Raw genomic sequence first — 14535 nt, forward strand, 5'->3', positions numbered from 1 at the left:
TAATTGATTAAGTAACTTGGGGAATTGCAAATTATTGTTTAGTTATGCAGGGGTTTATGCTACCCAAGAAACGCCCTTTCTATGGAAAGTCTTCTGCCGCTAAAAGAATGCAAGCACAAAGAGCAGCTGAAACAGAAGAAGAACGCAATCAAAGACTTCAAGCACAAGCTGCGAGACAGGCTGCTCAAATACAGGAAGATACTTTGGAACAACATAAATTTAGACTTCGAGCTCAATCTGAAAGGCAAGCTACTCAAAGACAGGAAGAAACTGTTGAACAGCACAAAGCCAAAGTTCAGTCAGAATCATCAAGGCAAGCTGAGTATAGACAACAAGAAACTTTTGAACAAAGTCAAACCAGACTTCAAGCACAAAAATTAAGACAAATAACTTACAGAGAGCAAGAAACAGAGGAGCAGCATGATGTACGACTTCAGGCTCAAAGAACAAGACAAGCTCAAACACGATCGAATTTCAAATAAAGCTTTGTTTGATTAAATGCTTTTTTATTTCTCGCACCACAGCTTTTGTCTACTTACTGAATAATTTGCTGAAAAAATACTGATCTATAAATTTCAAATCTAAATTTTCCCCGTGCAACGCCGGGTAATTCAGCTAGTATAATATAAAACCAAACCTATTCCAAGAACAGTTGATAACTGCTTCAAAGTAGATCGGCTCTAATTAACCCAGAAAGGTCAAGCCAGTAATAAAGAATCTCATTCTACGTAAATTAATGTTTTTGTTTTCTAATGGTCTGAGTATAAACAAGACTTACGCCAGACAATTCTTTCTCGCTTATGAAATCATACGAAAATTCCACTTCTATATGGGCTGTTTAGTGCTGATACAGAGGCAAACTGCACTTTTTATGTGGTCATGGTTTGTGTCTTATTACTTCTGAGAGTTGTACACTGCAATATATAGCACTGAATGATGAAGTAAACATGCTATAGCAGATGAAAAGTTAGACAGCTTTCATATATCTTTTAGAATAAAAAGCATAAAAAGAGGCGTAAAAAACACACCAAAAAAATTTCCATCTAATAAAACCTTACACAATTTCGTTAGCTGCATCGCTTACGGGCAAAAGGGGGCATATTTAATATTAAAAGTTCATCTCCAAAGCCATCTTTCAAGATACTTTAAAGTATCCTGATGTAAATGGCTTAAACTCTGAACTTGGGGAAAACTCACCAATACTCTCATCTTTTTTATTAGTATTTTTCATAAATAATATACTGCCTTTATTCTCATTAACTTTTAAATATTATATACCAATTAATATTCCATATCATCACTTTATCTGGTTTGTGGAAGTTGGAGACAGCTCGATATAACAATTTTATTTGTTAATGACACAGTTTATGCTATTGTATGTGAACTAATACGCTTTATTCTTTTAATTTACAGCAACAGTTTATGAAGATATATTAACTATATTTTATAAAGATACAGATATAGTGTTACCAAAAACAATTATTTAAGCAAAAACCACACAAATTGTTCCAATTATCCAAAATTGTGGTCGAACTCTTTAGTTTAATAGAATGTTTAGTGAAGTTGATTGTATTACGGCAACAAAAAATCACAACCCAACGTAACTTAGAAGTTGTTTAATGCAATCACTTCTGGTAATGAACAGACTATTAACTGAACCACATAATACAGGCGTGGTGTAAAATTTATAAATTTTGATAACATTTTTTTTAAATAATATATTCAAAACTTTTTTTAAAGTTTTCAACTACCCATCAAACTTTAGAAATATTACTTATTCAGTAGTGCATGCAATAACTAGATATTACAGAGTTCGTTATATTGAAAGGGGTGAGGCAAGTCTACAAAATAAGTGTTATTCCAAACATTTTAGAGTTTATCTAATAACATCATTTTTAATTATGTTTACGCTTGACTGTTTTACATGTTTTACCTTATTGGCATGTTCTGGTATTTCAAATATTTTAAGATCAAACTTAAAAAGGAAACACGGAAACCATATTTTGTTTTACTGCCAAATCATAAAGGTATAAATGTCAGTTAAAGATTATGTTTTAACGCTTTGTATTCTATACGAGAACAGGCGTCTTGTAGCATCCACATTTTTGATTCTGGCTCTTTTACGTTTTATGTGGATGAGATAATATCAAAGCTTAATTTTTTGTATTCACACTTTTGACATGAGAAAATCAAACCTTTGATTTTATTTAAAGTACTTGTAGCGTAATTCACGGCTTAACTAGCTATTACTTTAGGACATTTTTATATTAGAATATAAAATACTATACGATACAGTAAACCTGATTCGTATCAACATAAGCAAGCGATAAAACGTAATACAACATGTAGTCGTTTTATCCAAATCATCCTGTTAAAAGTCAGCTTTAAATGGTTTCTTAGTTGTTCAGGTTAAGTAGTTAGCACACAGGATTACCTATAAAAGTTGTAATATTTTCAAAACGAGCATCCAAAACTCGAGCGCTGTCGAATAGTCAACTCGTTTTGAAAATATTATTTAGTTGTTCGATATTCTTTTTTTATTATTTATATTTTATTCGAATTTTATCTCCAGTTCATGTACATTTTTAAATATAAAGCAGTACGAGAACCCTTAGATTTTACTAAGAATGGGACTGCGCGGATTTAGTACTTTACGTTAATAGATACAAAACATATATAAATAATGTTTACCTTTCTGAACAGCTTTGTAATTGAGGTGAACAAATTACTATACAAAAACTTCAGTCTGATGAAACCTTAAATGATTTTTCATCCATCCTTGTAAAAATCATGTTCATATACAGCCAATTTAGTTAAATTACCCCCCCCCCCCACCGCAGTGGCACAGCGGTATGTGCAAAATGTCTAAAGACTTACAACGCTATAGACAGGGTTTCTATATCCCAGGTGGGTAGAGCACAAATAGCCCATTGCGTAGCTTTGTGCTTAAACTACAAACAAACTTATGAATTGCAAGTTTTTGGTTTATTTTTTAAAGCACAAACCTATAGAATACCTCAATATAAAATATACACATTTTGGATAACCATGTACAGCTCAACCTTTCAACTCATAGGATTTCGGAATAATTTTTGTTTCCAAAATATGTTTAATATTTAATGCATTAGAATACAAACTATTAGTTCCTTGTCAACTTCAATAGCCTTTACTTAAAAGTTTTACAACGTATGTATTTCAAAGAACATATACACTGCATTGGAACTTGTTTTCAGTACATTTTAACTTACGTAGTAATGTAATTATATTACGGGCATATTGTGTTTATGTTACAGATAAAGGTTATTTATTTCGAAAATACTCTCGGGCTTAATTATTGACCTTCCTATAAAAGTTTATCTCTCAGTTTAGAAATATATCAAAGTTTTTGTGGTTTATGTTCCATAAGTTCTTCGTCATTTCTATTTTTTAGGCAGTGTACCTGTTCATTTTCACAGCATGTTTATTTCAAGCTCATGCCATGTATCATACAACAGGTAGGTAATATCTTCTGCTAAGGTATCATAATAAAGAATATATCTCTTTTATATTACAAGTATTAAAAAAATGCAAAAATTAAGTATGAGATAGGGATGGCAAAGCTAAAGAGTACAGAAACAAGATAGGAGTGAATACACAAAACCATACAAAACTCCTTACATAAAAAGCTAGTAAGTACCGAGTCAATCTTACAAGGTTATGGTTATCAGCCACTGTAAGACTATATATCTATATTCAGTCTAAATGCTTTTATTCAAAGCTAATTCGTGCAATTGATAGGAATTCAGCATTTAGTTGTAGACAAAAGTTATTCTTGGAAAGATTTGGTTTCTTATTTAGTGTTTTTTGTATGGTTTTGTGTGTTCATGTCTACCTTGTTTCTGTACTTTTTGGCATTACCATCCCTACATCATACTTACGTTTTGCAAATTTGTCTTTTATTACTTGTTTCCCCTCTTGTTTTAAACAATTTCATTGAAGTAGGTTGATAAGTGAACATATGTTTTATTTTCATAATTCAGTGGTAATATATATTGTTAATATCATATCAGTTTTGTCATTTTCTTCATTGCACTTGTAGAATGACTTCAGATTTTGATATTATACCATACAATTGGCTACAATATATTATTAATCATCACTGGTCATAATCTTGACTTCTTGGGGCTTAATGCTGAGGAACCTACACTAAGAAAAAAGCACGTGAAAAATTTATAGCAGTATCATCCCTATATTCATGTTTGCATCCTTCTTGGTACTACTACTATCCCTACATCATTTTACATTTACAAAATGTTTTTATTGTTTGTTTTATGAGGTTTTCCGCTGACTGAAACATAATGTATTCTATCAATAAGTATAAAAAAAAATAATATTATGTGTATTGATTGTTTTTACTCTTTCTCTCCATACATAATATGTTACAGTCATCTAACGTTCATCTAGTGATGGCTGGTACTTCTTGTTTCACCATGTACTTTTTAAAGGAACATCAGCTTTCTGTAAAAAAGCTAATTTCAGGGGATGATGAGAACATCGCTTACGCTATAATTATGATTTTTTTTTACCTTATACTAAGCACTACCATGCTTAGCGATAGCCTGTTCCAAAATACTCTTAAGGTGCTTTTCTGTCGTACTAAAGCCAAATCGAAAATTCACACATTTTTTTGGCTAGCGTGGAAAAAGAAACTCGTTTGTTTATTATGAATTTCGACAAAGCTACACGAGGGCTATCTGCGCTAGCTGTCCCGAGTTTAGCAGTGTAAGACTAGAAGGAAGGCAGCTAGTCATCACCACCCACCGCCAACTCTTGGCCTACTCTTTGACCAACAAATAGTGGGATTGGCCGTAACATTATAACGACCCCACGGCTGAAAGAGTGAGCATTCGAACCCGCGACCCGCAGACTGGGAGTCAAGCGCCCTAACCACCTGGCTATGCCGGGTCGAGGAAAAGAAGAAAGAAAAATAAACACTTTGGTTCTTTAGCCAGTTCTCAGTTCTCCACTTTAGCAACACTGTTGAATGATATTGGGAGTCTCACAAGTTGTGAAACATTCGATAATGGCAATTATGTGCTCAAAGCAGGCTAAAGCTCAACCTTAGCAGTTATATGTAAGCATCATATAGTAATAGATTGAAAGCGACAGCCATTTTTTTTCTCGGTCAATCCCTACCGTGCTTAGTGATATGTTTGATTGTGTGAAAATTCTTCTTCCGTTTTGCTTATATTTGATATCTATTACAAAACAAAACGTTTGTTTTATTATTCCTTTAGCACTAAATTGCTACTTATCAATATGCTTATCAATAAAAATATAATTATTATTTTCACTTAGTTTCTATCATAAATACGTAAGAATGAGCTGCTTCTGAAATCACAATTTCTAAAAGAAACTAAAAAGTAATAATTAGTATGAAATATTGTATAGTACTTATCATTAATTATACGAATGAATGCTTAAAAGTGTTTATACTATCTATTAAGAATCACTATACTGATTTAAGCCAATAAACACATAATTAGTACAAAAAAGTCTGTCCATATAGGTAAAATGTTCTAACAGAACTGACATTAACAAATCCTGTACATATACATTTCGTATAATAGTTAAATACATCTCAGTGTTTTCTCTTTTAAATTATATTAATATTGCATCATGAATTCAATTAATTTGTAATTGAAAATGTATCAGTGTGTTAGTGTACACTTAATAAACTAACTAATCTACCTTTTTCGCTTCTCAGTTATATTCGTAGGAAATTTGTTCATGATGATCTTGGCGGCCATGAGCGTGATAGCTTCAGTCATTCTTCTGATTGGAGTTTATGCGGTAAGTTTAATTGTATTAAGACTTTGATGATGAATTTTAGTCATTATGAATAAACAATTAAATCAAAATACTGGTTACTTTATATCTTATATAATTACATTTTTATACATTTTTTATATTTTAAACTTACTCTGGCAGGATCGACGAATTTTTCTGCTCCCTTGGATTGTGGTCATCTCGATCACCACTTTACTACATTTGATTCTTGCCTTGTATTTCATAACAGACTCGGTAAGTGGTGTCATTAGCTGTGCTTTACAAACCACCATTGTATCACTATTAAACTTTCCGATACACATGGGTACTCAAAACGTACTCACACAGAGTTTTTTATTTAATGACTTAACTGCAATGATGTATGCAATAAAACTATTTTCGTTCACCGAAATGAGACTAAGAAAATTTTGTTCGTACTTGAAAATCCATCAGTATTTTCGCTGTAATAAATAACACGGCTCAAAAGATGTTTTATACTGAAAAAGAACTGTATAATTCAATTTTACTTAGCACTTTCATATATGCCGCATGTTACGTTTTGCAGTAACACAAACACATCTTTTCTTCTGGCACCCATGAAAACGTATGGATAAAGAAACTGCTATCTCATTTGTACTATGAATTTATTAATTTTTCATTAAATACGTTTATAAATGCTATGGTTTATGTGTATAAGCCTGAGAAAACCATGAAACTTTTTTCTTAAATATAAAATATTATATTTTTCCTAAATAATAATTTTATTGTGTTATTAACATAGTGATACAAACTGTTATTTGAAGTATTCATCACTTGGATTCTACGAAAACATTCAAGTTAATTCTGAAACATCTTAAATAATGTATCTTCGACTGTTAGGTACTAATTCTACAAAACCAAAATCAGAACTGAAAATAATATTTGAATAACTAATAAGTGGGATCAAGAGTAGCTATAATATAAAGCTGTTTCTTTAACGTTAAAAATTAACGTGCAAACTAATAAATGGTTAATATTTATTTTAAATGTTTATTAGAAGTTTGAAAACTCAATATTTATATATAATACTAGCTGAATGTCTGTAATATGATAATATAATATGGTAAGTGGTGTCTAATTATCATCTGAATATTAAATCTAAATATATATATTTCATGAACGTGTTTTCTAAAAATGGATTATATTACAGTAATAATATATGTATAAACAATCCTTTTTTCTAGTATTTCACTAAAACAAGTTTTTTGTGTATATTTTTTCATCTCCTGTAAGTGGTTCTTGAGAGAACTTTACATAAAAAATCATTATACATTTTTTGCCTAAACTTTTAAAAACTATCTTACCTGAAGCGAAAAACATCAACAGTAATCTATTGTTTCGCCATCTACTGGGTTAAAAAGATATTGAAGCTGTTTAGAGACATACAGTCAATGGTATTTATTTTGTAATATATGATATTATCCGTGATTTAATCTATAATTGTATTCATATTTTTTCCCGAATATTCAAAGAACTTGTTGGAAATATGATAATAAATATATATGAAAAAAATTAACATGATAATAAAAAATGACAAAATCCAGATTCGACTAGGAGTTGAACAAAAGACATTCACATGATAATCGAGCGCTTTTTTTTATAATTGGATGTTAACAAATAATTCATTCAAATCTCTAACTATACTATCACGTTATATAATAAATATGTGTATAATAATTTCTATTTGTTCAGTTGATCTTGGTGTGTTCACAGGGACCTCTACAACTAAAATAAAACAATTATTTACTATCGATCGGGTTTATAAATGTTTTATTTTTATGATAAAATTAAAAATAAATAACAGACGCTGAAATAGATAATGAGTTATCAAAAAGGTTTATGTTAGGAAAGAAAACAGCGCTGCTGGATCTTCGAGGTCAGGTAAAGGCGCACAGTATGAACATCTTTCCAACAATATATACAGATTTAGGTCATTTTATGTGTTTTTCTACACTGAAAGGCTAGGAAAAAAGGTGAAGACTAGAAGTCAACTTTAGAGTTGCATAAGGCTAAGTGGCACAAAATTGTGAGAATAAGTTTAACAACCTTAAGTTTCAAAGAGCTGAAAAAAGAAAAAAGGATAGAAGAAGATCCACAAGAAGACATAAGAAGTAAGGCTTCTAGGCATTCGTTTGATGAAACTTCTATCATATCCCAGAAAAGTTGTTTTTTCTCAGCGCATGTTTTACGAAATACAAATTGGTGACAAACCTAGTTGTAGGTAATACGATTTCGCTGTTCATCATTCAAAGTGCCATAGTTTATTTTACAAAAAAAAACGGAAACAGGAAAAAAATCTACCAGAAATGTCAGATGGTGGACAAACAAAGCTGCAAAGATCAGCTTCGGCAGAGTTGATATCTAACAGTAAGGAGATCAAAGTGAAATCTAATACTGCCCGAGTGTTCACATAATCAGAGCTAGAGAAGATGCATTCACGCTTCTATTGGGTTCAACCTTATTTCTTTTTACAATTGCAAAGGAAATAAAACTTTCTGGGATATGCTTGGTTGTTCATAAAGCGATTTAAAGTCTTCTCCATCTCATGACAATATTTCATGCACTTGAACGTTTTGTCGTTTCAATGTATAACAGAACTAATGTCTGTACAACATATACCAGATCCGAAAATACCTTTTCACACGCAAAGGAAGATAAATTGATCTTGTTCCGCCTACTAGTGAAGTTTTTGTTCTAACGTGTGAAACGAGTGACATTTCAAACTAAACATTGTTGGGGCTATTCCTTAATCAAAGCACCAGAGATATAGTGTCAGGGAAGTTGGGGTTCGAAAAAGGAAAAACAATAATATAAGAGAGTCGTTTTGGACACTCCTTCCTAAAGCAGCCAAGTCTAGCCTCTAGTTCCTAAGGTGTGGTTGCAAAAGTAGAAAATGATGTAGATGAAGATGAACATGTGTTAGTACTGAAATTTAGTGCACTGCGTTATGGAAATGTAGTGGAGATTGAAATTGGGAAAATTTAAAAAGTAAGATTTTCCAAAGTAGTTTTATACTGATAAGGTTCATTGATGTCGTTAAAGATTGGCTCTCATTTATGGATCGAATTCAGGTGGAGTTTTAATTGAAAATAATCATTATCCATCTCAACTTACATATTTTTCCCCCAAAGTGAAAGTTGTTATCAGTGCGCTTGACTGCATTTTAGAAACTTCTTTTTTCGAAGCGATATTAAGTGTGGTAGCCATTTTGCATCGAATTAAAGTGGTTTCACATCTGAAAATGCTGGTTCGCAAGGTTTTTTTCACTATACATAGGTTCAAACTTTTATCTAAAGTGCACACTTTTGTATCCATATTTAATAGTTTTTTTTTAGGTTTCGTGGCTGGCATCTTAAGTTTAGTGTCCACCATGACCAAGTTCAACTGACAACATATTCGAAACTCTTTAGACATACTTTACCAACTATCATGGCTTCTTCCATGCTTTTAAACCATAATTAACAGCTTAAATCACAATTTTATTTATCCTAGATATGATGGCGGCCATCTTGGATGAAATTCAGCTGGCTGTGTATCTGAACGTTAACAGTATTACCATATCTACCATCATGTCAAGTTTCACGCTTTTAACCCATTGTGCACAATTTTTCACCATATTGATGGCTAATATGTGTTTGATTTGTAAAAGATAGCCCAAATAAATATTACTGCCTTACATAAATTCCAAGAAAATGTACCAAAGTATTTTTTCTTAAATATTTGTACAATAAAAATAGTTTTGAAATGAAGTAAATTCACGGTATTCATAACAAATTAAATGTACGTTTCGAACTATGAAATGCATATTATAAACACACACCACATTAATTATAAATAAAAATGTCCTTGTATCTCTCTGTAGTTTCAATTTGCTAATATAATCTTTGAAATCTAATGACATAAAGTAAGGTTGTTGCATTTACCTATCTAGTCTTCTTGTGTATTTAACAAAACATAATTATGAATCTCAAATAATACATAAAATAATGGTATTGTTGTTAAATTGGTCATCATTTTACATTGCCTTTTTAAAGATACCAATATATATGGAATTGTTCGGGTAACTTTTACATAATTGAATAATGTCACTTTTTTCACTGTTTTAGCCGCTATGAAGATTCTTTGTGATTTCAAATCAGTAGTTCACCTCTAGCTAGCAGTTGCTATTTATTTAAAACTAAGTTTATTCAATGATTTCTATTTCACATTTTAAGACTCGTATTATATTAAAATGTTTTAATACTTTTTAAGACATGTGATTTTTAATACTTGTAATAACCTATAAGGATTCGTTAATGTGTAGTGTTTCATTATTTCAAAACAAACTATCATGATTTATAATCTACATATTTCGGTACAATATATCTAAACACGAAATCGCTCATATTAAGACAATATACACTTGCACCTACGTTTACTGAATTAATATAATTTACTACCACTAGAGAGGATCCACTACACAGCAGTTAACATATTTTGTTGTTATTTTTGTCCTACTAGAATTGTCCTTCCAATAAATATTTTATGCAATTCCTTATCAGAGCCTATACACAATGGTGCAGTTTTTGATCAAATGGTGCAGTAGGTGATTCTAAATGGGTAAAAACCATAATAAAGTGAATATGTTTTCAAATCCCCAAGGAGAGTAAATATCTGATCTGTCGCTTAAATACAAGAAACAGAACATCAGCATTTAGAATGTTTACTTTTTAGCGTTTCTGGCATAACTTAAAAGTACACTAATGTGTACTTAATACTCATACTCACTAATCCTCATACTTAATATGCAGGCCTTTTAAGTACTTTAGATCTTGTGCTTTATACATTTTTTGAATTTTTTTCTATTGTCTTATACTTGTATTATACCTTTTTATAAGTTCCGTAACCAAGTTTTATTCTTTTTTAAAGATTACTTTCGTTAACAGTATTGATAAGTTTGATTGTTTTTTTTAATTTCGCGCAAAGCTACACGAGGGCTATCTGCGCTAGCCGTCCCTAATTTAGCAGTGTAAGACTAGAGGGAAGGCAGCTAGTCATCACCACCCACCGCCAACTCTTGGGCTACTCTTTTACCAACGAATTGGTATTGGATTGACCGTCACATTATAACGCCCCCACGGCTGAAAGGGCGAGCATGTTTGGTGTGACAGGGATTCGAACCCGCGACCTTAAAATGCGAGTCGAGTGCCTTAACCACCTGGTCATGCCGGGTGTATTGTTAATAATGTTTAATATATATTTATAATTTACAAGACCTGGTAGAGGATGTTGTTGATCAGCTATAGTTGCCTTCCCTGTTTTCTAATACTTCAACCTTAAGGATGGCTAATGCAAATAACGTGTTTTCTATGTATAAGAGACATAAATATTGTAATTTCAAAATTAGATATTTCTTTAATATGTTTCCTAAAACATTAAATCCCCAATTAAATTCCGTCATAAAGCGTTCTTAAACTAAGTAAATTATATCTTAAAATCTTGTTTAATGAGCTCTCATGTAGGTTGCAGATTTTATTTTATCGAATCAAGTGAATAGTAGTATCTCAATAGATATATATATGGCCTTACTCTGTGTGACTTAACACGGAAAGAAGTCAGTGGCTGCGAATTATTGAATATTCAGATGCTGTTGTTTCTACGATCTAATTATGTACTTTGAAATTTCAATTTGTTCTACAATTCTCAATAGCCATAATATATATTAATTGTAAATCAACTGAAAAGTCGCGAGTCTTGTTCCCAGCAATATTTCTCTTCGATACACTACACTTTGAATTAAAAAATATATTTTTGAGAAATGCAAACGGATACAACTAACTAGTAAGCTATATAATAAGGTTTGTTTAAAGTTAAGCACAAAGCAACACAAACATTCACTGTTTTAACTTGTTTCCTTGAAAAATTTGTTCGTACTTAAGCACAAAGCTACACAATGGCTATCTGTGCCCTGCCCACCACGGGTCAAAATCCGTATTTTAGCGTCGAAAGTCCGCAGACATACCACTGTGCCACAGGGGCGCAAATAATAAGAGTTATTGATCTTTTTTTTTTTTTTTTTTGACACAGCTTATATTTTCCTTGGGATGGTTTGTTAGTTCCTAGATGGATAATATTTATTTCTTTTGTAGTAATACTTAAATAATATTTCTAGTCTTATAATGGAGCTGATATAGATTTACTATAACGTTTTTGTAAAAATAATCAATAAAGGCTACACCGTCGAAAGAGTGAAAAAATTAATTATATGGGGAAAATCTTGAACTATCAACCTAATGAAAACATGAAAACTATATTTTCCTATTATGATAAAACTTGTATGACTTTTACATATGTGTGTTTTGGTGTTGATATGGATTTGGATATCGTACATTTCAACGTAATCATTTTTGTATGAATGTCAAAGTGTATAGAAATATACACTTTTTTTATATTTACAGTCTATGAACATCATCCTTGGAATTTTATTTGCAACAGACTTAGCTATTTGTGCTATTAATGTAAGTATGTGAAGCAGTTTCTGCATTTATTACGTTTTGTTTTTTTTTCATATTAAACTACATTTTAACTAAAAGAAATCTAATCAAAATTGTATATTACAAGTTTTTTGTAAAATTTATTTAATTTTGGTTATCCATAAGATTACTTACCTCTTGCGTTTTCTATAGGGTTTATTCAAAAATATGCTATTCAATCTTAATGAAATTTAATTACAATTTGAATTTTAAAAAAATGCACGAATAGAATAATTAAAAACATTTTTTTTAACTTTAAGAGCAACGGTACGATGTTTTAAGTTAGAAGTTTGGAAGAGTTTTCAGGGACTATCGATATAACTTTATCAATACATTTCACATTTTTATGGCATTTTAATAAGAAATGAATTACCAATGATCCAATTAGGTTAAAATATGCTTCATTTTCCAAATATGAAACATTATAACAAAACTTTTGAAGCAAAATTACAATGTTATTAGTGCTAATTAAAGTAATATTATCGAATTTCTAAGCAGAATGTTGAACAAACTTTTTCTACTTAAAATATTCTCAAAATCGATTAAATTTTATTAATTGCGAATGCCATGTTTATCAAACAAACATTCACTGCTTTAACTAGTTTCCTTGAAGTAATAGATATTATTTATATAAATATTTGTTTCTACGTGGATGGCTGAATTGTAAGGAGTCTTTTGATTCCACGAAAGACAAACGTCGAATTATATTCCTTTTAATTGGCTGAGAAGTAATATCATATACAAATGTCAATTCAAAAGACTCAACAACATACTTTTTTTAGGATTCATAAGTTGGGAGTTATGTAAGTGATAATAAATAATATTGATTAATGTAATCTTTCGAGATTTACAAATCAAGAAGGATCTAAGGTTCTTCACTACACAATTTTTTTACGTAGAAACTTGTGTTGACGTCTGTATACTTCTGAGGCCTTGAATAGTACTTGACAAACAAAACCCAGAACTAAAATTTTAGTTTTATTTGATTAGTTATCTGATTCCAAATAATTAGATGAATTATTGTATAGTTTTAATGTTATTCTACATATGAGGCCTATAACTACTTCGTGCATTCTCATAATAAACAAGACAAGTACATAAACTATATAAAATAATTGGTGTAAGTAGCTAATGCTTTGAGATTTGAACCGCCATTATTTCCTATTACTTTTAAAATTTCTTAATAGTATTTGGGAAGATGAAATAGTCCCTGCGTTAAAATTCATTATATTATTTTGTTATTAATGAATATCATAATCTCATTAATAGGTAAGCTCCCACTTTAGTATTGCTAATGGATGACATATTAGATTGGGAGATAGTAAAAACGAAGAGTACTATAAGTTATATACTTGAATCATTATATTTAAGTAAACGCAGAACAAAATGAAAAGAACATTACCTTTTGTCTCAACAAACAACTAAAAACCTGATATTTACAAAGTAAAGTAAGTAATGAAATGAAATTAAACGTGTAAGTAAATACGTCTTGCTTAAAATATCGGAAATAACGCACATCAAGTTTGTTTTATTTTATTTTCAATTTCAAGTGTAGATTGGTTGAAAGCATTGAATAGATATATTAAACAACAGCGTATTAAAAAGTACACCATACCATCTGGTATAGGTCGATGAAACCGTTATTGTGTTGGCATATTTTTCGCCCCAAGCACAGTTTCTATCACACAAAATATTATGGAAAAGAAAAAAAAAGATACGGTTCTAATATATGCTCTTTCGCGACTTAGCGCAGCGTTATATGGTAATACATGATAAAATAATTGCGTACATTATCAGTATCTAATAAAAGTAACCTTAGGTGTAAAAAAGAGGTGCGGCCAAAAAAAGGATTGAGCGTGCGACTTAAAGGAATGAAATCAAATTTGGCAGTCAAACTGGTAGCTACACTTATATCATTGATAAGAATTTTACAGCACATTTTTATTAATTAGTTAGCCTAGGTTGCTGTGTTTGTTCATCTTAGGGCATGAAGGTGGGTAAAACAAGTACGCGGCCTAAATTAACTAATGAATGAATATTTGCTATAAAATTATTATCAATGATATAAGTGTAGCTACCAGTTTGGCACAATTTGGATTTTATTCTTTAAGTTGCACGCTCAGTCCTTTTTTTCCACACCTTTTTCTCACACCTAAGATGTTTTTGATTAGATATC

General features: G+C 30.8%; 1 protein-coding gene across 1 annotated transcript in view; it reads left to right on the forward strand.

Moving 5' to 3' along the window:
* LOC111085390 overlaps positions 1-14535 on the forward strand; it is a 114529-nt gene that overhangs the window by 91628 nt on the left and 8366 nt on the right. The window contains exons 2-5 of the mRNA XM_022383712.1: positions 3431-3494; positions 5747-5832; positions 5971-6063; positions 12285-12344. Coding sequence (XP_022239420.1) covers positions 3431-3494; positions 5747-5832; positions 5971-6063; positions 12285-12344 — 303 coding nt within the window. The remainder of the gene's footprint in view (positions 1-3430; positions 3495-5746; positions 5833-5970; positions 6064-12284; positions 12345-14535) is intronic.

This window comes from Limulus polyphemus, unplaced genomic scaffold, assembly GCF_000517525.1.
Source record: "Limulus polyphemus unplaced genomic scaffold, Limulus_polyphemus-2.1.2 Scaffold17, whole genome shotgun sequence".
Classification (NCBI taxonomy): domain Eukaryota; kingdom Metazoa; phylum Arthropoda; class Merostomata; order Xiphosura; family Limulidae; genus Limulus; species Limulus polyphemus.